This window comes from Heptranchias perlo, chromosome 23, assembly GCF_035084215.1.
Source record: "Heptranchias perlo isolate sHepPer1 chromosome 23, sHepPer1.hap1, whole genome shotgun sequence".
NCBI classification, from domain to species: domain Eukaryota; kingdom Metazoa; phylum Chordata; class Chondrichthyes; order Hexanchiformes; family Hexanchidae; genus Heptranchias; species Heptranchias perlo.
In genome coordinates, this window is record NC_090347.1 from 25638753 (window position 1) to 25660384 (window position 21632).

General features: G+C 41.3%; 1 protein-coding gene across 6 annotated transcripts; it reads right to left on the reverse strand.

Moving 5' to 3' along the window:
* Positions 1-3979: 3979 nt before the first annotated feature.
* zgc:174863 (uncharacterized protein LOC100136852 homolog) lies at positions 3980-14323 on the reverse strand. Of its 6 annotated transcripts, none has more exons than XM_068004222.1 (7): positions 13805-14323; positions 10285-10369; positions 9886-10194; positions 7983-8279; positions 7536-7676; positions 6034-6116; positions 3980-4846 (listed from the first exon to the last, which is right to left on the reverse strand). In XM_068004222.1, the coding sequence occupies exons 2-7, from the start codon at positions 10349-10351 to the stop codon at positions 4811-4813; spliced, it is 933 nt and encodes a 310-aa protein (XP_067860323.1). In that variant the 5' UTR covers positions 10352-10369; positions 13805-14323; the 3' UTR covers positions 3980-4810. The 6 variants fall into 6 exon arrangements, with proteins under 6 accessions (XP_067860323.1, XP_067860322.1, XP_067860321.1 ...); XM_068004221.1 differs by having other exon boundaries at positions 13742-14323; XM_068004220.1 differs by having other exon boundaries at positions 10285-10372; positions 13742-14323.
* Positions 14324-21632: the final 7309 nt, after the last annotated feature.

Sequence of the window (21632 nt, forward strand, 5' to 3'; positions counted from 1 at the left end):
GACCTTGCCCAGGGATTACAGAGGTTGTTTTTGGAATCTCCTAGGGTGGCCCCTCGAACCCCGTCTTTAATCCGACCTGTCAACTGGACTAGAAACCATTCTCTACCCCCGCCCAGTCCAGGACAACCCAAACGATTGCATCGAGCATCAGAAAATAAGAGCAGTTGCTACCCTGATCTTTATTTTTCTTTCTAGGTAACTGATTATTGCTCATGGAAATCCCAGTAGCCACCCTTCTGGGGTACTGTGGTCTGGTGTTTGGCTGTATCATCCTCGCTGAGAACTCAGATGTAACTGTTATCGCAGATGGACGGAACAGTCAGAACTGTGCCCAAGACAACAATGCAGGTTTCCATGCACCTACCAATGGCAACAATGAGTGCAGTTGTAGCAGCCAAGGAAAAACCTGCTATGAGACGGCAACTGAAACTCAACTGAACTTTGTATGTATTGCTTGTACGGGAAAAGATGTTAAGGCTATAGTATGGATAGCTATGCAGAACACAGGGGACACCCACAGGGTTCTATCGGGGGGCAACTCCTGTTGGTTCAGAGCATGAGATGAATTGTACTAAGATAGATAAACAACTGTGTTGCAACATAAGCAAGACAAGCACCTCCTTACAGATTATGGTTGGATGTAGCAGCAATTCAACTGTAAGAAACCTAATCAGTAATCCACGAAAGAGCTTAAAACCAACGTGCTTGTGTAAACACCAAGGAAAGCTAGTGGTTCAGGTGTTACAGACACCTACTACCCCCGAGTCAACTACCCCACTCATTGTTCAGACCACCACCCCGATCCCTACGACCCTGGTTCCAGTTTGGGACTGCTCCGAACACGAACCGGGACCCAAGGGAGGAGTAATATTAAGAAACACGACCAAAATCGTTTCTGATAATATACAATATGAATTAATACCTATAGTACTGAATATAATCGATGTACAATTACCTGATTGGTGCCCGGAGGGAACCAAAAGATTGTATCAGGACTTGACTTCGATGTTGCTCAAGGGAGAGATACGAGGGAAGCAGGGAAATGAAACAAGGACAGCTAGGAAAAGGAGGAAGAGAGGGTTACTGAATGATGCAGGGACAGTCTATGGAGCAGGAATGGTCACTGTAAATACTCCAGATATAACTAATTTGAACTCCAAGATTAAAATCTTAACCCAGCAAGTCAAAACGTTATTGGAGGAACTGTATAATAATCTAAGACAAGAGTCACAGGCAGGACAGGAAAGTATAGGGATCCAAACACAACAGGTGAAGGTCTGAGAAGGACATGCACGGACTATTAATCAACTTATTAACACAGCCAAAAAGGCGGCGAACGGAACCCAACAACAAACACTGTGCATGACATATGGCAATTGGATGCTGGACCAGCTGAGAGAAAACTTAATGCTGGCAAAATGTGAAGAAGCACCCATTTGGATCAACAATACTGAAATCCGGGGTCTGATAAAGCAGAATGTTCCTGCTACTATCAGTGACTGTGAACTACTGAAACTCAGCAGGGTATGGTTCAACGAGGAATGTACGGGCTCCCGTGGAAGTACTGCTGTAGGGATGGTGATAGGAGTCCCCATGATAGGACACCAGGAAGGAATGCCATTATTGAGGTCCAAACCATAAGCACTATACAAAAAGGAGTGTGGGTGGCCGTGGCAAGAATGAGGCCATATGCTGTGAAGCAGAACGGTACTCTAGTGGGAACTGCATTGGGACAATGTGCCACTACGGAAAGAACAGTAATATGCCCATACAAAATTTACCCAACCCGCACCGCGCGATGCGGATTTAAGGGAAATACGTCCATGAATTGCTCCTTGATCATGGAGAACGCGATTCACAAACCTATCACTCGAAGCGCTTATATGGGTGATGGAACATATTGTTTTACCACCACCGAAGTTAGTTACCGTTATGGGAATAAGGACTGCCCTATCCAAAACCCAACCTTCTGCACGCACCCCCTGATACCGGTGAGAATAGGAAATGAAGAAATTATCAACATCCAGAGGCATGCAACTGTTAATCTTAATATGTCAGTAGACCTGAAGAATCGCTTGACAAAATATTTCACAAAAATCGACATCAACATCCAGCTAGAGGAGGAACATATAACGGAAATTAGACATAAGCTTGATCTTGTTCATAAGATCTACGAAAGGGTGGAAATGAATACCCAGGACATTGACCAAAAGATTAAACAAATCAAAATCAATACTTGGTGGGGCGACCTTTGGAATTGGGGCGAAAATGTCAACATACACCCCTGGGTGAGACTCGTGTCCCACCTGATTGTAATTACGATCATGCTGGTGTTGACTTTCATTATTAGCGAAGTGCCAATGAAGTGCCAATTAATTTTGTCCCAGATTATTGTCTCCAAACTTTTTCCCACCTCAGGGGTGTAACATTTGCAATCCTCAGTCCTCTGGTGCCACCCCCATATCTAAGAAGAATTGGAAGATTGTGGCTAGAGCCTCTGCAATTTCTACCCTGACTTCCCTCAGGAATCTAGGATGCATCCCATCTGGACCGGGTGACTTTCTGCTTTGAGTATTGCCAACCTTTTAAGTGCCTCCTCTTTATCTATTTTTATTCTATCCAATATCACTACTACCTCCTCCTTTACTGTTGCATTGGCAGCATCCTCTTCTCTGGTGAAGACTGATGTGAAGTATTAATTTATTACCTCAGCTACACCCTCTGCCTCCACAAGATCTCCTTTTTTGTCCCTAATTGGCCCCACCCTTCCTTTGACTATGCTTTTACTATTTATATGTTTATAAAAGGCTTTTGGGTTCTCTTTTATGTTAGCTGTTAATCTATTCTCGTACTCTCTCTTTGCCCCTCTTATTTCCTTTTTTAGATCTCCTCTGTTCTTAGCTTGGTTCTCTACTGTATAACAAAGCTTAAATTTGTCATAAGCCTCCTTTTTCTGTTTCATTTTAATCTCTATATCTTTAATCATCCAGGGAGCTCTAACTTTGGCTGCCTTTCCTTTCCCTCTCATGGGAATGTGTTTACTCTGTACCCAAACCATCTACTCCTTGAAGGCCTCCCATTGTTCAATTACTGTTTTGCCTACCAATTTTTGATTCCAATCCACCTGGGCAAGATCCATTTTTAACTCACTGAAATTAGCCCTCCTCCAGTTAAGTATTTTTAGGCTTGATTCTTCCCTGTCCTTTTCCATAACTGTTCTAAATCTAATGATATTCTGATCACTGTTCCCCAAATGGTCCCCCACTGAAACATGCATTATGTATGAAATTAGCCATCCAAGTGTCTGTACTAAGCTTCAAAACACACATCTGCATGAGCTAGAACTGAGTTTATGGAATTTTTATTTGACTAGCTCTGAATAATTAATCTCCTCTTCAGGAGCATCTGGAAAGCACTAATAGGATACAAATTTCGGGTTTGTTATCTCATCTTACCTTGTAATTGTATAAACGCTCCTAACGTACGGATATCCAGCACCAGACTGGCCTGTTGCATAGGCAAGGAGGAATGTGTTAAACAATCTCACTGTTAAGGATCATTACTTACAACACTCCTTGGGCTCAATGGCACCATGAGAATGGTATCAGGGTCCAATAGGCTACACCTGATTCATTGTACCTCATTATGATACAGTTATGTGACCATCAAAGTTAGCTTATATTAAGACTAAGACTGGGCTCAGACTCCTGCGTGCTTTTAATGGAGCTTTAACTTAAATCAGAGACCCTGTTATTTCACAAATCTGTTAGTGTTAAGGTTTGGCTAGATATTCTTATACAGCATTTGCTATTTGCTGAAAGGAGGCAGATACATCTATTGCATGAAAAATAGTCTAGAATTTTAGCAAATGAAAAAAGCAGATGAAACAAGAGAACAATGTGTATTAAGCTTTACAAGGTACACCACCTTTGCACATAATCTATTTGTACAAAACAGGGATAAAGTAAAAAATCATTGATGCTTTTATAAAATGTATTTATATATGTTATTCACCAAAAAATTATACCCAGATCTCAGTCAAATCAGATTCTACAATAAAATTATATAATTATTCATTTGTATCAAATGGCTCCAACTATATTGCAGGACAAAGTAGAAAATCAATTTTACAGTCGATACTAATGTGTAAATATAACTGTTCCTTTGCGCAATTTTGAAAAGATCTTCTCTCTACTTCAGTTTTCCAACACAGCCTCCAGAAACCACACTTCCTCTTTTACTGAGTGAGAAGTATAGTCCAGCACACAAATTTCTTCACAATATTTCTGTAATCAAACAACAGGAAGTATATTTTCAAAGTATAACTGGGCCTTAGTTTTTCTTCCCCTTTTACAATGTGTTGTGATGTCGCACACTGATTAATTTACTGTCCCAGCTGTGAAATAATGATCTCCTTGAATGACACCAGTCAAGTGTGCAGCCTTCTGTAAGGGGACCCATAGCGCTAGTAGACAATCAAAATGTGCCAATGTTTCTTTGCAGACAAAACAAATAGTGAAGAGTTCAGCACAGTGCAATTGGTCAATCAGGATTACTGTCCTAGCCAGTAACTGCATCAAAAAAATTAGTTGTGGTTTCCAGTTACTCATTGGAGAGAAAAGTGACAGCTTGAAATAATCTGTGTGGTGTAAATTCAGCTTTCATTATTTGCATTATAAAAAAGGACATGGCTGGGCTGTACATTTGAAGCATCATGTCGCACAATGTTCTTAAAATAGTCCATGACATTATTGCTGACGTCAGTGCTTTCTTCAGAAATAGAAATAAGAATTACTCATTTCAATGGCTATTAACCATCAGCCTCCTGATCACTTGGCACTGCAACCTGTTAAAAGAAAAAAGGAAATTATGAGAACAATGCCAAAAGTCCTTAAAAAAAATAAGCTAGCATTTGAAATCATACCTAGAATCATAGAATCATAGAATCATAGAAGTTTACAACATGGAAACAGGCCCTTCGGCCCAACATGTCCATGTCGCCCAGTTTATACCACTACGCTAGTCCCAATTGCCTGCACTTGGCCCATATCCGTCCATACCCATCTTACCCATGTAACTGTCCAAATGCTTTTTAAAAGACAAAATTGTACCCGCCTCTACTACTGCCTCTGGCAGCTCGTTCCAGACACTCACCACCCTTTGAGTGAAAAAATTGCCCCTCTGGACCCTTTTGTATCTCTCCCCTCTCACCTTAAATCTATGCCCCCTCGTTATTTTATAGACTTCTATAAGATCACCCCTAAACCTCCTACTCTCCAGGGAAAAAAGTCTCAGTCTATCTAACCTCTCCCTGTAAGTCAAACCATCAAGTCCCGGTAGCATCCTAGTAAATCTTTTCTGCACTCTTTCTAGTTTAATGATATCCTTTCTATAATAGGGTGATCAGAACTGTACACAGTATTCCAAGTGTGGCCTTACTATTGTCTTGTAAAACTTCAACAAGACATCCCAACTCCTGTATTCAATGTTCCGACCAATGAAACCAAGCATGCTGAATGCCTTCTTCACCACCCTATCCACCTGTGACTCCACTTTCAAGGAGCTATGAACCTGTACTCATAGATCTCTTTGTTCTATAACTCTCCCCAACGCCCTACCATTAACGGAGTAGGTCCTGGCCCGATTCGATCTACCAAAATGCATCACCTCACATTTATCTAAATTAAACTCCATCTGCCATTCATCGGCCCACTGGCCCAATTTATCAAGATCCCGTTGCAATCCTAGATAACCTTCTTCACTGTCCACAATGCCACCAATCTTGGTGTCATCTGCAAACTTACTAACCATGCCTCCTAAATTCTCATCCAAATCATTAATATAAATAACAAATAACAGCGGACCCAGCACCGATCCCTGAGGCACACCGCTGGTCACAGGCCTCCAGTTTGAAAAACAACCCTCTACAACCACCCTCTGTCTTCTGTCGTCAATCCAATTTTGTATCCAATTGACTACCTCACCTTGGGTCCCGTGAGATTTAACCTTATGTAACAACCTACCATGCGGTACCTTGTCAAAGGCTTTGCTAAAGTCCATGTAGACCACATCTATCTTCTTGGTTACTACATTTGGGTATCTGGATCCTCTCCTAACTGTTGAAGAAAAAGCAAAAAAAAAAATCATTATTTCTGGTACACAAAATTTGATTTGAAATAACATTTTTGGCTGTGAAAATTTGCAGTTGCTTATTTTTTCTAGTTCCAAAACTCCTAATCGTGTATAAGAAAGACAATACTTTCTGTACAAATGTGATAATATTGACACTTATAAACAATGCCTATATTTGCCCTAATTAACAGTCCAATAATTTCTTTTACTCCTTTGTCCAACCATAGAAATGAGATCCAGACTAAGTGTAATCACTCCTCCCATATATAACATTTCATTCCTTCTATTTGAGTAGGAGGGTATGGCAATGTAGCGGTTATGTAGCTGAACTGGTAATCCAGAGAACATGAGTTCAAATCCCACCATCGCAGTTTGAAAATTTGAATTCAGTTTTTTTAAAAAGCTAGTACCAGTAAAAAAGGTACCAAGAACCATTGTCATAAAAGCCCAACTGGTTCACTAATGTCTTTTCGGGAAGGAAACCTGCGATCCTTGTGACTCCAATCCCATGCCAATATGGCTGACTCTTAATTGCCCTCTGAATTAGCATAGCAAGCCACTCAGTTGTATCAAACTACAAAGGAGAAGGCCCACCACCACCTTCTCAGGGCAACTAGGGTTGGGCAATAAATGCCGGCTTTGCCAATGATACCCCACATCCCGAGAATGAATTTTTACAAAGTTCCAGTTCCTTCTTAAGAAATGTTTCCTTCCTCCCTTTCCCCCATTTGCCTTTCCCTGTACCAAACACCATAACTGGGCTTGGAGCACCACAGATTATTTATTCCCACACCTCTCCCAATGCTGCTCTACGGCTGGATATGGCTCAGTAGAAAGTGCACCAGAGCAGGTCACCATGTCTCACACCTGATGCTTTTCTTCCTTCTCTTGGTGGGGGTGGGATGGGGGAGGAAAAGCATGGCTTGTATTGGTACATTATCTAGCCCCTCTTCACCCAAATACTTTATCCAACTACTGCATAAGGAAATCTGAAGACTGTAACCAATTCGGCACCATTCAGAGCTTTGGACTCCTCAAGATTTCACTTAAGCAAACTATTTGTTTCCTGCTCAGTGAGATAAGGGTACTTGACATCCACTGGTTCAGCCAAAAGCTTATCTAAATCACACAACTCTGGGAAGCGAATTAGAATGAGAGACAGAATATGAAGCCGTTCAGAGTGCTTCAGATTCTGCTGCATCATTCTTTTTGGAAAGCCTTGGAACTTGCATAGTTGGCATATGATATGGTTAAGCTGAATTATCAGGTTGCCAGATTATGGGCTGTATTCAAAAAAAAAAGCTAACCAAAAGTATTTTAAAACATAAGATTACGTCACAATTCATGTAACAAAGACTCAAAAGTTTCAAAAGAAATCAGACACATTTACATAACCATCGTACCTGGATACCATCTTCTCTTGAATCGCAAAACCGCCAAGATGACTATTCCAGATAAAAGTGCTCCAACAATGACAAAAACTGCTGTGAGAACTTTATTCTTTTTCCCTTCACTTTGGGGATCATGATTAGGTAGATCCAAGACTGGAACGGAAAATTAAAATTAATTAATTGTAAATTCCAGCTTCAACCTTTGTGTGCATAAAAATGTCATTTATTTCTACTCTTTTATGACTATATTAATTAGCAATAGATATACTGAAGTTCAAGCAACACTGTAAGGACAAGGACAGTTAAATAAGAAGGCCCACAACCTTCTCAGGGCAAATAGCCATGGGTATTAAATATGGCCTTGTAGCATTGCCCACATCTTGAGAACAAATAAAAACAAAATAAATTCTTTAAACAGCCATTTTCTGAGATTTAAAAAAATAAATACCATGAACTTACTTTGAAAATCTTTCTGCACCTCATTAAACCCCTGTTCCACATTCCACACAGCACAGGTATAACTGCCTTCCAGGTCGCTTTCCATTACTTCGATTTGAAGCATGCTGGTGATCTTGAACAGCCCCTCTGTGGTTCTTATACTACTAGTTTTAGACTTGGATGTGAGATTACTCATTCCATTGACAAACCAGTGAATCTGAGCCAGTGGGTATCCAGTTGTTACACAACTGAGGTTTGTTGTTCTCATTGTTCTTGTGAGATTTGGAAATAAGGTCACTTTTGGCAAACTGTACGGAGCTAAAAAAAAATGATTGCACTGTTATTAATGTAATGAGAGAAAGAGCTGTAGAAAAATAGAGGGGCAGCTTTTATACTTTCTCCCCCACCCAGCAAAAAATAACAACCATTCTTGGTAAATAATAAATCCCAGACTTATGACATTAGTTTGGTTGAATTTAGGTTACCTTAGGTTTGGGCTGTGATAGAGGAAAACATTTAGTGGTACCAATTTGTCACTTTGAGTTAATTTCTGAAAACCTGAATTTGACACTTTTCGGGAAGCTTCAGATTCTGGTCCACCTTTCTTTTTATCATTTTTGTCTAATTTAGAAAATAGCTTGTACATACATCTTGCATATTTTGTACGAATGTTTGGTTCCTCTAGCAATCCAGTGATGGATTTGCACTGATGTTAATGTTTATTTAGTCTGGATAGTTTCATAGAATCATAGAAAGGTTACGGCATGAAAGGAGGCCATTTGGCCCATTGAGTCCTCACCGGCTCTATGCAAGAGCAATCCAGCTTGTTCCACACCCCCGTCCTTTCCCTATAGCCCTGCAAATGTTTTCCTTTCAAGTACTTATCCAGTTCCCTTTTGAAGGCCATGATTGAATCTGTCTCCACCACCCCCTCGGGCTGTGCACTCCAGATCCTAACCACTCGCTGTGTAAAAAAAGTTTTTCCTCATGTCACCTTTGGTTCCTTTGCCAATCACCTTAAGGTAAGAAATGAAGCAGGATTTTCGAAACCCCAAAATCTACCATAATTTAATCTGGAACAGTCTAACGCCCATGTTATCTAACACACTGTTTCAATGTTTTAACAACACTTAAAATGGAGAATAAGAAATTGCTTTCTTAAACTGTAATGCCTGGAGTAACAGTAATTCATAAAAAAAATATACTGTGGAGATCCCTCTCCACAGCACTGTATAGCAGCATACAAAATCATGTTATTGAAAGGGAGTTTATCACTTTTCTTTAATGTTGCTGCTGATTGAAAATAGATATAAGTATTAGCTTGACTCAGTTAGGACCAATCCCACTTCTGAGTCAGAAAGCTGTCCCACTATGCACTTGAGTACATCAACTTGCCTGGCACTTCAATACTGTACTGAGGGAGCATGCATTGTTGAAAATGTCATCTTTCAGATGAGACATTAAATTGAGACCCCCAGCTACCTGCTCAGGTGGACAGAAAAGATCTCGTGGCACTATTCAAAGATGAGCAGAGTGTTCTCCAGGTGTCCTGGCCAACATTTGTTGTTCAACCAACACCACCAAAATCAGATGAACTGATCAATCATTTAGTCGTTTGCTCTTTGTGGAATTTTGCCATATGCAAGTTGGCTGGTGAGTTTGCTCAAATAACAACAGTGGCTGCACATCAAAGCAATCCCCATCTGTAATATGTTTTGGGATGTTCAGAGGACATGAAAGTTGCTATTTAAATGCACGATCATTCTTTCTTTCCTCTCTAAACATGACTCTCATTATAACATGCTGTTTGCATAACTAACATGTCAAGCTTTTTAGGATTAAAATAATACTGGAATTTGTTGCCAATTAGAGGCAATCAATATTTTACAAGGAAAAATAGCACAGAAAGTATACTTTAACCCACCTTTAACCATCAGTGTGATGTCTTGATTATCGTAACCAACATCAGTTTCCAAATAATAGTTATATGTCCCAATATCTGACACTTGTGTTTTCTGGATTACCAGTGATATATCTTTTGAATCTTGTTGAAGTAATTTAACTCGACCATTAGAACTTTTGTTTGAGTTAAACATAAGTGTTTCTTCTCCATATTTTTTCAGTTGAATGTAATCAATTGTTCCCTCCTCTTTTGATTTGATTCTGCATGGTAGTTTAGTGTCTTCATTAAAAATTCCTGTCACTGAATGTTCACAGTCCAAACTCATAAACCCTGAAAAACAATCATTTTCATTAATTTATATTATCTCAATGACAATCGGTAATGAATGAGCTACATACTGAGAAGCACTCCAGTACTTACTTTGTGCAGAGGGTGTGCTTGTGCATAAAATGACATAAAGAAGACTTATTGAACGGTGTGAACCCATTTCCAGAATTCAATTTATCTGCTGATTTAAGGACAATACAGAAAAATCATTAAAACTCAGGGATCTAATCAAACCTGATTTCACTTTTCTTGTGAGTTGAGTTTTGTCAGGAATTTCAAAGAGCAACATATCACTGAACTAAAAATCACATAAGATACGTTTGCATTGCTAGAAATTTTTGAATAATCAGAATTATTTTACGTGTTACTGTTAAAAATAACAAGTACATTTTATAGTGTTTTCCTACAATTCTCTCAGCAAGAACACCAGAATCTGTGAACTGACAACAATATACAATGAAAACTGCAATAACTCCATATTTCATTTTTTATTAGTACTTCTTATTTCCTTTTTCACTTCTCCTCTGTACTTTCTATATTCAGCCTGGTTCTCACTTGTATTATCAACCTGTCATCTGTCATCTGTCATACGCCTCTTTTTTCTGCATCATTTTACGCTCGATCTCTTTTGCCATCCAGGGAGCTCTGGCCTTGGTTACCCTACATGATCTAAATTGACGGAAAATTGTAGTTTTTAACCATATCCCACATAAATGAATCTTCCCTGATTCAAAGCTTTAAATAAAATAATGAAGGATCAGTTGCTACTGCCACAGAATTACCTGCCTGTTCAACATAAATTCAACAAATTGGCTGCTGCTCTCCTTAAAATGGCCAAATGATCTGTTTACAAAACAGCATTTAAAATATAATCTGATGCTTCTGCCAATCCTCTATGTTAATGGCGTCCTGCTTTTAGGTTCATTTGTTAATGAAAGAATTTTCATTTATGCAGCACTTGATTACATTTCTATCACAATGAATGACCTTTGAGCTGTAGTTACTGTTGTGTAGGCAAATACAGTAGCCAAAATTGCACACGGTGCTGCAAATAGATGAATGGCCAGTTCATTTGTCTTTGATGGAGGAGATCAGGAGAATTCCCCGATCTTCTTCAAGTACAGTAATGCTAGGGGATCTTTTATATCTACCTGAACCAGTAGAGAGGGATCTGTTTAATGTCTAAGAGGACAGCACCTCTGACAATGCACCACTTCCTCAGTACTGCATTGAATCAGCAGTCCAGATTACGTGTTCATAGTCTGGAGTGGGGATGTTACCACACTTCTGACTTACAGGCAAAAGTATTTCCTCCTGAGGAGAGCTGACAGTAAAACAATGTTAATCAATGCTGTCATGTATCAGCTGAAAACCAGAAGCTAAGAAAGAAAGATTTCCATTTATATAGCACCTTCCACGACCTCTGAATGTCCAAAAGCACTTTACAGCCAATAAAGTACTTTTGAAGTGTTGGCACTATTGTAATGTAGGAAACATGGCAGCCAATTTGCACACAGCAAGGTCCCACAAACAGCAATGTGATAACGACCAGATAATCTGTTTTTTTAGTGATATTGGTTGAGGGATGAATTTTGGCCAAGACACCGGGGAGAACTCTGCTCTTCTTCGAAATAGTGCCATGAGATCTTTTATGTCCACTTGAGGGAGCAGACGGGGTCTCGGTTTAATGTCTCATCCGAAAGACCACACGTCCGTCAGTGCAGCACTCCCTCAGTACTGGACTGGAGTGTCGGCCTAGATTTTGTGAAGCTCACCTAAAATTGGGCCTCGGACTTCATCAACATATTGCCGGTGAGCTGCCAATCGGGCATCTAGAGACAGCTCGTCAATTCCACGAGGACAAAGTTGGGCCGGCTGCCTCCTCAGCAGTGGCCCTCAGATAGGACCTGGATGATGGGGGGGAGTGGGGGGAAGAGGGGATTAGGAGGGATGGGGGAGGTGATTAGAGGGGAGGGGGGCTATCGAGAAGGAGGGATGGGGGCAATGGGAAGGAAGGGTGAACCAGACTTATGTTCCGTGCTGTAACTTTATTGCAATAAAGTTACAGCACATTGCAATCATATTATATATGAGTGGCATCACTCTTTTGGGTAAGTTTTGAAGCACTGCGACAGAACACATGATGCAATTATGGGGCAGAAATTGCTCGGAGCACCGAACCAACAGGGCAAATCCACTTTAAGGAAACAAGCATCAGACCAACTGCGATTGGCTCTTAGTTACACGTCTTCATGAAAAGAACACTACATTGATAACCACCTCACGTTAGAGATCTGGAATATTGGTAGCAGTAAGAGGTATTATAGTACCCGTCATTAATTTCCCACTCACATCATTACTGAGTGGGGTAAGGCTCAGCTGTTCACCCAAATGCATAAATGCAATGGGACTCACCAGGCTCTGACTACCAGTGACATTTTCAACTGCAGAATAAAGCTGTTGGGATCATCTGCTCTCTTCTGTCATTAAAATTGAAAAGCTATTCTATCGAATACCTGAAGTATTTTTTCTTACGTTTAAAACTTATGGTTTAAAACTGGGGACATCTATAGTCCGGGTGATGCTTGGTGCTAATGATGCAGGGCTACAATGATCCCACACTGCACGACAAAGCCATGGCAGCAGTTCAGCACATCTTAAGTCATTGAGGAGGCCAATGTCCACATTGCGCCAACACAAGAAGTAACTGGGGCATAAATATGTTGCTGTATCTGGCAGGAGCAACAATACAGATTCCGATGTAACCACTGCACTTCAATGAATTGTACTGAAGTGATTTTTTTTAGCATTCCACCTTGCAGTAGGAGTCATTTGACAGACCAGCAGTGAGATCCCTGGCTGCTTTTTCTCCTTTCTAGTTCCAGGAATACTGAGGCTAATTGTACTGAAAACTTTAAAACCGTTTACTGCATTTATTTCTGATAAACAAATACTTCTGTCTCCCCCCCCCACCCCGCCATCCCTTTGCCTTTCCTCAATTATTTCGCCAGGGGCAAGAGTCAGTTGCTGCTTGCAAACAGCCGGGCTTTTTAACCGTCAGCATTGAAAATAAAGTTAAGATAATTGAAACCTTTCGTATATTGCAGTGAAAGTAACCGCATGTCAGATGCTTATTTGTTTGAATTACTATTTTCATGCCCAAAGTTTTGGGGCTCATTTATCTCTGATTTTAATCTAGCAACCTTCTCAGACCAAGCCACAGAGATACACACACACACACACACACATATACGCAAATATACACACATATATATACAAATATACACACACACATACATACAAATATACACACATACAAACACAAATACACATATATATATATACAAATATACACACACACACATATACGCAAATATACACACATATATATACAAATATACACACACATACATACAAATATACACACATACAAACACAAATACACACATATATATATATATATACAAATATACACACACACACACACACAAAATGCTTTGCAGAAGTGTCAAGGTAACATTACTCTAAGTTTTCGAGTGTCAGACTGCACCTTTGTTCCAACCAAAATGCGGAGACCCAACCAGCTAAACACGAAAAGGGAGTTCAAACTGACCCAGGAAATGCCACCATTGAAAATCCGAGGCCTGGACAATTGTTACGGATGACGCTGGGATCTCAGCACAGTTGAAGCCAAGCGCTGGGGTCCGTGGAGAGCGAGTGAGGCTGTCGGCTCGATCCACTGTCCAGTCTGGGAAAGCTGCAACCTTCAGTAACCTCGATACAGACAGTGAGACAAGGGTCGCCTGTTGCTCCTCCACTATCTCTCTTCACATCTGTGGTGTTGAACATGAACAGCTGGCTCGCCCGCTTTCCCCTCTCTTCCTTGTCTTTAAACTTTCTGTTTCGACATGAATGGGTAGCGGCCGAGTTGGCAAAGAGTTTCGATCGAAAAAAAACCCAAATGTTTTCCAAGCTGTCAACGAACTTTCCCCACTGTTGGTGAAGTTGCAGTTAATGGACAGTTAATCCTAAACCTCCTTCTGAATGATCCAGGAAGTGCGAGGAATTGGTTACATTTTGACGTTCACTGCAGGAAAAACTGAAAGCAACGACGTGGGAAATAACCTAGCTTTGTGCAATATCAAAAGTCCCAATTGTTCAGTGGAGGAAAGCTCCAGTACCCTTTCTTTCCTGAGTGACTATTCAGTCGTACTTTCCCTTTATTACCCTGTCTGGGAGTGATTCCAGAAATGCTTTCCAAAGAAGCTCTTCCGAATTATTTTTTTAAAATTATGTTTTATGCATTCAAATCCCTGTCCTATTAAGTCGACTACTTTAAACTAATATTCTGGGTTTACCATATCTCAACCATTTACACACATGCCAAGCAGAAACATTTTGATTTAGTGTTTAATTCACTGTCGCTTCTGCTCCTGGAATGCCCACCTTTTTTTTATTCGTTCATGGGATGCGGGCGTCGCTGGCAAGGCCGGCATTTATTGCCCATCCCTAATTGCCCTTGAGAAGGTGGTGGTGAGCCGCCTTCTTGAACCGCTGCAGTCCGTGTGGTGAAGATTCTCCCACAGTGCTGTTAGGAAGGGAGTACCAGGATTTTGACCCAGCGACGATGAAGGAACGGTGATATATTTCTAAGTTGGGATGGTGTGTGACTTGGAGGGGAACGTGCAGGTGGTGTTGTTCCCATGTGCCTGCTGCCCTTGTCCTTCTAGGTGGTAGAGGTCGCGGGTTTGGGAGGTGCTGTCGAAGAAGCCTTGGCAAGTTGCTGCAGTGCATCCTGTGGATGGTACACACTGCAGCCACTGTGCGCTGGTGGTGAAGGGAGTGAATGTTTAGGGTGGTGGATGGGGTGCCAATCAAACGGGCTGCTTTGTCCTGGATGGTGTCGAGCTCCTTGAGTGTTGTTGGAGCTGCACTCATCCAGGCAAGTGGAAAGTATTCCATCACACTCCTGACTTGTGCCTTGTAGATGGTGGAAAGCTTTGGGGAGTCAGGAGGTGAGTCACTCGCCGCAGAATACCCAGCCTCTGACCTGCTCTTGTAGCCACAGTATTTATGTGGCTGGTCCAGTTAAGTTTCTGGTCAATGGTGACCCCCAGGATGTTGATGGTGGGGGATTCAGCGATGGTAATGCCGTTGAATGTCAAGGAGAGGTGGTTAGACCCTCTCTTGTTGGAGATGTTCATTGCCTGGCACTTGTCTGGCATGAATGTTACTTACCACTTATCACCCCAAGCCTGGATGTTGTCCAGGTCTTGCTGCATGCAGGCTCGGACTGCTTCATTATTTGAGGGGTTGTGAATGGAACTGAACACTGTGCAATCATCAGCGAACATCCCCATTTCTGACCTTATGATGGAGGGAAGGTCATTAATAAAGCAGCTGAAGATGGTTGGGCCTAGGACACTGCCCTGAGGAACTCCTGCAGCAATGTCCTGGGGCTGAGATGATTGGCCTCCAACAACCACTACCATCTTCCTTTGTGCTCGGTATGACTCCAGCCACTGGAGTTCTGCTCTTCTCCCCGATGGGATTTCTGTTTGTCTCTTTTACCTTGTTCACCTTCATTGCTTTCTGTTTCCCCTCTCGTGTTTGATCAGGTTTCTTCTAAAACTCCCTTTCACAGCCACATCTCTTTCTTCAGCAACTGCCTTCAGCTCCGACTTATTCCAAGTGGATTCCAATTTAAATTCCATGTTTCATGTTTCAGATCCACCCATGATTATAGATAGCTCCATGATAATCAACGTTCCCCGAACCACTGCTCTCGCTACTTCCTGAGATCCAGGATCAACGCCATGCGCTGTTGTATGCACACTCTCGACCTCTCTCTTTCGTTTAGGAACTTTACAACCTTCCTGACTCAACATTGATTTCAATAACTTCACATCATAACCATTGCTCCCATTTTTTTTGGTCAGCTAGTGCTGGTAATGGTTCTGCTGCTGCCATTTACAGCTACTCCTGAACAATCTTTTGTTTCTTTACTTGTCCCATTATCACCTTCCTTGTGTTGCACCATCATCCTTTTTGTCATTTAATCACTCGTGCCCTCTACCCTATCACAGACCTTCCCTTTTGTTCTTTCCTCCCCCCCTCCCTCCCCTCCTTTCCCTCGGTCTGTACTTGCTCAAAAACTTTAACTCTTTTAACATCTTTCAGTTCTGATAAAAGGTCTTCGAACTGAAATGATAATTCTGTTTCTTTCTCCACAGATGCTGCCCGACTTGCTGAGCTTCTCCAGTATTTTCTGTTTTTATTCCCTTTCATAAAACTATATTGACTCTGCCTAATCATATTATGATTTTCTAAGTGCCCTGTTATCATTTCCTTAATAATGGATTCCAGCATTTTCCCAACGATTGATGTCAGGCTAACTGGTCTGTAGTTCCCTGTTTTCTCTCCCTCCCTTCTTGAAAAGCAGGGTTACATTTGCTACCTTCCAGTCCACTGGGACTGTTCCAGAATCTAGAGAATTTTGGAAGATCACAACCAATGCATCCACTATCTCTGCAGCCACCTCTTTTAGGACTCTCGAATGTAGGCCATTAGGTCCAGGTGATTTGTTGGCTTTTAGTCCCATTAATTTGTTCAGTACTTTTCCTCTAGTGATATTAATTGTGTTAAGTTCCTCACTCTCATTTAGGCCTTGGTTCCCCATTATTTTTGGCATGCTTTTTGTGTCTTCTATTGTGAAGACAGATACAAAATATTTCTTTAACACATCTGCCATTTCCTGATTGCCCATAATTTTTCCTGTCTCAGCCTCTAAGGGATCAACATTTACTTTTGGTATTCTCTTCCTTTTTACATACTTGTAGAAGCTCTTACAATCTGTTACTATATTTCTTGCCAGTTTACTTTCATATTCTATCTTCTCCCTTTTTATCAATTTTTTGATTGTCCTTTGTTGGTTTCTAAAACTCTCCCAATCCCCAGTCTTATTACTCTTCTTGGCAACATTATAGGCCTCTTCTTTCAATCTAATACTCTCCTTAACTTCTTTAGTTAGCCATGCGTGGATCACTTTTCCTGTGGAGTTTTTATTTCTCAATGGAATGTATATTTGTTGAGAATATTGAAATATTTCTTTAAATGTTTGCCTTTGCTTTTCAACTGTCAAACCCTTTAATTTAATTTCCCAATCTGCCTATGACAACTCTCCCCTCATACCTGTGTAAGTTTAAGGCTTTATTTAAGTATAAGATTCTGGTTTCTGACGTAAGTATGTTACTTTCAAACTCAATGTGAAATTCTATCATATTATGATCACTCTTCACCAGAGGTTCTTTTACTGTGAGATTACAAATTAACCCTATCTCATTACATAATACAAAATCTAAAATAGCCTGTTCCCTGGTTGGTTTCACGATGTATTACTCTAGGAAACAGTCTCAAATGCGTTCCATGAACTCGTCTTCCAAACCTTTGCCAATTTGATTTGCCCAGTCTATATGCAGATTAAAATCCCCCATGATTACTGTATTACTTATGCTACAAGCTCCTTTTATTTCATGATTAATACTCTGTCCAACAGTATAGCTACTATTAGGGGGCCTATAATCTACTCCCACCAGTGTTTTCTGCCCCTTGTTATTTCTTATTTCCAACCATACTGATTCTACTTCCTGATCCTCCGAGCCAAGATCCTTTCTCACTACTGTCCTTCTGTCATCCTTTATTATTAGGGCTACACCCCATCCTTTTCCATTCTGCCATTCTTTTCTAAATGTCATGTACCATGGACTATTTAGTTCCCAACCTTGGTCATTTTCCAACCATGTCTCTGTAATGGCTATTAGGTCAAACCCATTTGTCTCTGTGCAATTAATTCATCTATCTTATCAAATAAACAGAGGAAGAACTGAAAAGGAGGGTGAATTAGAGTGGGTGATTTCAATGCTAAATCAGATACAGAAAGAGAAGTAAAGAAAGAGACAGAAAGGAAAAATAAGAATTTTTAAAAAAAATTAAATTTGACATTTTTAAAATCTCCAACAACAATTCACTACCTGAAGGAATGAGACTCCACATTTTTAATTGTTCATTTTCTGGGCAAGAGAGGTTGATTAGCAGTCATTAATAATTATCGCATCATTAAAAGAATACCTACGCCATTAATTACTGGACTTACTGGTGAGTTTAATGGGCAATCAATGCGCAAATGCAGCAACTTCATAAAATTTATGGAGAGGTTAAGAGTGAGATGCCATTTTCATGAAGTTAACGGCGGAGCAAATCGTCCGGCAACTTTTGGTGATTCGCAATTCATGGGGTATCTCATCCTCGCCATCAGTTGCTGGCCAACTTGCGCAATAACAGCTTGTGTCATTCACACACCATTATTTTTACAACAAATTCTGACCCCATATGTTTTAGAACTGACAAGGGAATAGGCCATACCAGATTCAGTGATAATGAACCAGAATTAATTTTAACAATCAGATGGTAAGGGAGCATCTTGCGAGTAATTACCATAATATGATTGAATTTGATATTAGATTTGAGAGGGAAAAGGGAGAGTCACAAACCAAGGCAGACTTCAAAGGGATGAGAAATAAATTGATCACAGTAAACTGGGCTGAGCTATTAATGGGTAAACATACAGAAAAACAGTGGGAAGTATTCAAAGCAGTATTTGGTATGATACAAAATCAGTACATAGCCCTAAAAGGCAAAAGCTCCAATTGTGTAGTTAAACAACCATGGTTAACAAATGAAGTAAGAGAAGAATCAAGCTAAAGGAAAGGGTTTACACAAATGCAAAGAAAAGTGCAAATCCAATGGACTGGGAGAGCTACAAAAAGCAACAGAGGGATACAAAGAAAGGAATTAAGTGTTGCAAAAGGGGAACATGAAAAAAAAACTTGTAAGGGATATCAAAGCTAACAGCAAAAAATGTTTTTTTATAAATATGTTGAGAGAGTGGTAAAGGGAAATGTGGGCCCATTAAAGATGGAAGCAGGCGAGACTATATTGGATAATAAGGAAATAAAATACATCTTAAATTAATACTTTGCATCCATTTTCACAGTGGAGGAAGAGGACAAAATACCAGCGGTACAAGGGAACATAAAAGTAAGTCAAGGGGAGGCACTTAATGGATTTAAGACAAGTAAAGAAATGGTAACGGAGAAAATAATGGGACTTAAGAAAGACAAATCTTCAGGACCTGATGGTTTCCACACATGGATATTAATAGGTGAGGAAATTGCAAATGCATCCGTCACAATTTTCCAAAGGTCTCTAGATTCAGGAATTGTGCCTTTGGATTGGAAAATTGCAAATGTCACTCCATTATTTAAGAAGGGAGGGAGGGAGAAACCAAGTAACTACAGACCTTTCAGTTTAACATCAATTGTGGTGAAGTTCCTGGAATCTATCATCAGAGACAGAGGCCCCGATATTAGCGGGGAGGCAGGATGGCAGCGGGGGGGGGGGGGGGGGGAGGGGTGCGGGAGGGGGGCGATTGGGCACCTGGCAAACCCGCATGAACCAAACTTACTGTTTCCGAGCGATCGCACGTTGATTGATAGTGGTTAACGTCCTCTCCGGGTATGGCGTCCGGCAGCGAGCCTGAAAGACAGGCTGGCTGCTGTCAGGTGCAGGGCAAGAAAAAGAGAGAGCCAGGCGTCATCTGGCACTGGAACGGAAGACCGGGGCGGGGAGGGGGAGAATGGAAGATCCGGCACTGGACTGGAAGACTGGGGGGTGGGGGGTGGGGAGAGGGGAAGATTGGGGGGGAAGGGGAAGATCGGGGGGAGAGAGGGGAAGATCGGAAGGAGGGGGGAGAATCGGGGGAGGAGAGGGGGAAGATCAGGGGGACATTGGGAGGGTGAAGAGGGGGACATCGGGAGGGTGAAGAGGAGGATATTGGGGGGTAGATCAGGAGGGTGAAGAGGGAGTCATCAGAACGGGAGACATCAGACATCAGAGCAGGTTTTAAAGGTAGGTGCATTTAGTGTTTTCACTTCCTTCCATGGCTTTTTACTTAATTTATTTAGTTTCTTGTTCCTTGATCCGACCCTACACGCCTCATTTCACCAGGCGTGAATCAGAAGCGGTGGGCAAGCCGCCGAGGTAAGTTAAAAATCATTTTAATCACTTAATCTGTCACAGGTAAAGTGCCTTAAATACCTCAATGAGGTACATTTGGCTCTTTAACTGTCATCCCGCCAGCTTTAATTGCTGGCAGGACTTCCGTTTCTGAGTCGCCCGCGTGCACACAGGTGGGTCCCTGGGAAACTCGGAAGTTGGCGGGTTGGAACCGGCTTCCGAACCCGAACTGGATTTCCGCGATTATCGGAGCCCCCCCACGCCCTACGCACCCGTGTTTACCTCCTAAAATCACCCACGGAGTGATTGAACACTTAGACAAGTATCAGTTGATCAAAGCGAGGCAGCCTGAATTTGTGAAGAGTAGAGCATGGCTGAATAATTTAGTTGAATTTTTTGAGGAGGTCACTGACATGGTGGATAGGGGAGTGTCTATGGAGGTTGTGTATACGGACTTCCAGAAGGTATTTGATGGTTCCACACAAGAGAATATTAACAAAAATGAGAGAGCACAGAATTGGAGGCAACTTTGTATCATAGGTTGATAATTGGTTGGGAGATAGGAGACAGAATGTAGGGATGAAGGGAATGGGATATGATTGACAGGACATGACATGTGATGTTTCCCAGGGATCCATACTGGGGCCTCAGCTTTTCACCATATATATCAATGACTTGGATGAAGAAATTGTGAACTGTATATTCAAGTTTGCAGATGACACGAAATTAGGAGGTTGCATGGATGGAAACAGGAAGTTACAAAGGGACATAGACAGGACATTCTCCTCAAATGCTGCCTTACTCTCCTTTTCTCCATCCTCACCTGTTCCTCCTCCTTCTCGGTAATGGCATACAAAGGTGTGCCCATATAGAATGCCAAACCTGCTCCTGTGAAGCCCTCACTTTGGGTAGGGGGCGGGGGAAGGATCAAAATCTCAAAGTAGTACCGCACTCCACAGATATTCAGAACAAATCCAAGGCTGTCTAGACCGAATTAAAAAGAAAATCGCTCCAAAAAGGTTGCTCCGAGCTGCAGTAATCACTACTTAAACTTTCAGCACTTCCACCAGTCTCAGCCGATCCTGGGGACAGCTGTGCCTTATATTTTTCACTCTAACTTACCTTTAATGTATTGAGAGTGTAAAATGAGGACATTCTGAGCTGCAGCGTCAGTAATTCTCACACTATATATTAATTAAATGGCTGGGGGTTCAATGGATCGATTGTTGGATGAACCAAAAAGCATGGAATTGAATTTGGGTTGGAAAACTGCAGAAACCACTTTCACCGCAATTTGCTGGCCATATAAAGTACTTACTCTGACTTTGTACTAAAGACCTGCTGAAAATGGTGTGGGATTTTGGGGT

What these genes read in the sequence shown, in the direction of transcription:
- zgc:174863 (XM_068004222.1), bottom strand. Translation starts at nt 10,351, where the DNA reads ATGGGTTCACACCGTTCAATAAGTCTTCTTTATGTCATTTTATGCACA. An exon ending in GGTGCAGAAAGATTTTCAAA is followed by an intron (nt 7,677 to 7,982) that starts GTAAGTTCATGG and finishes TTTCCGTTCCAG; the next exon opens with TCTTGGATCTACCTAATCAT. An exon ending in CAAGAGAAGATGGTATCCAG is followed by an intron (nt 6,117 to 7,535) that starts GTACGATGGTTA and finishes TTTCTTCAACAG; the next exon opens with TTAGGAGAGGATCCAGATAC.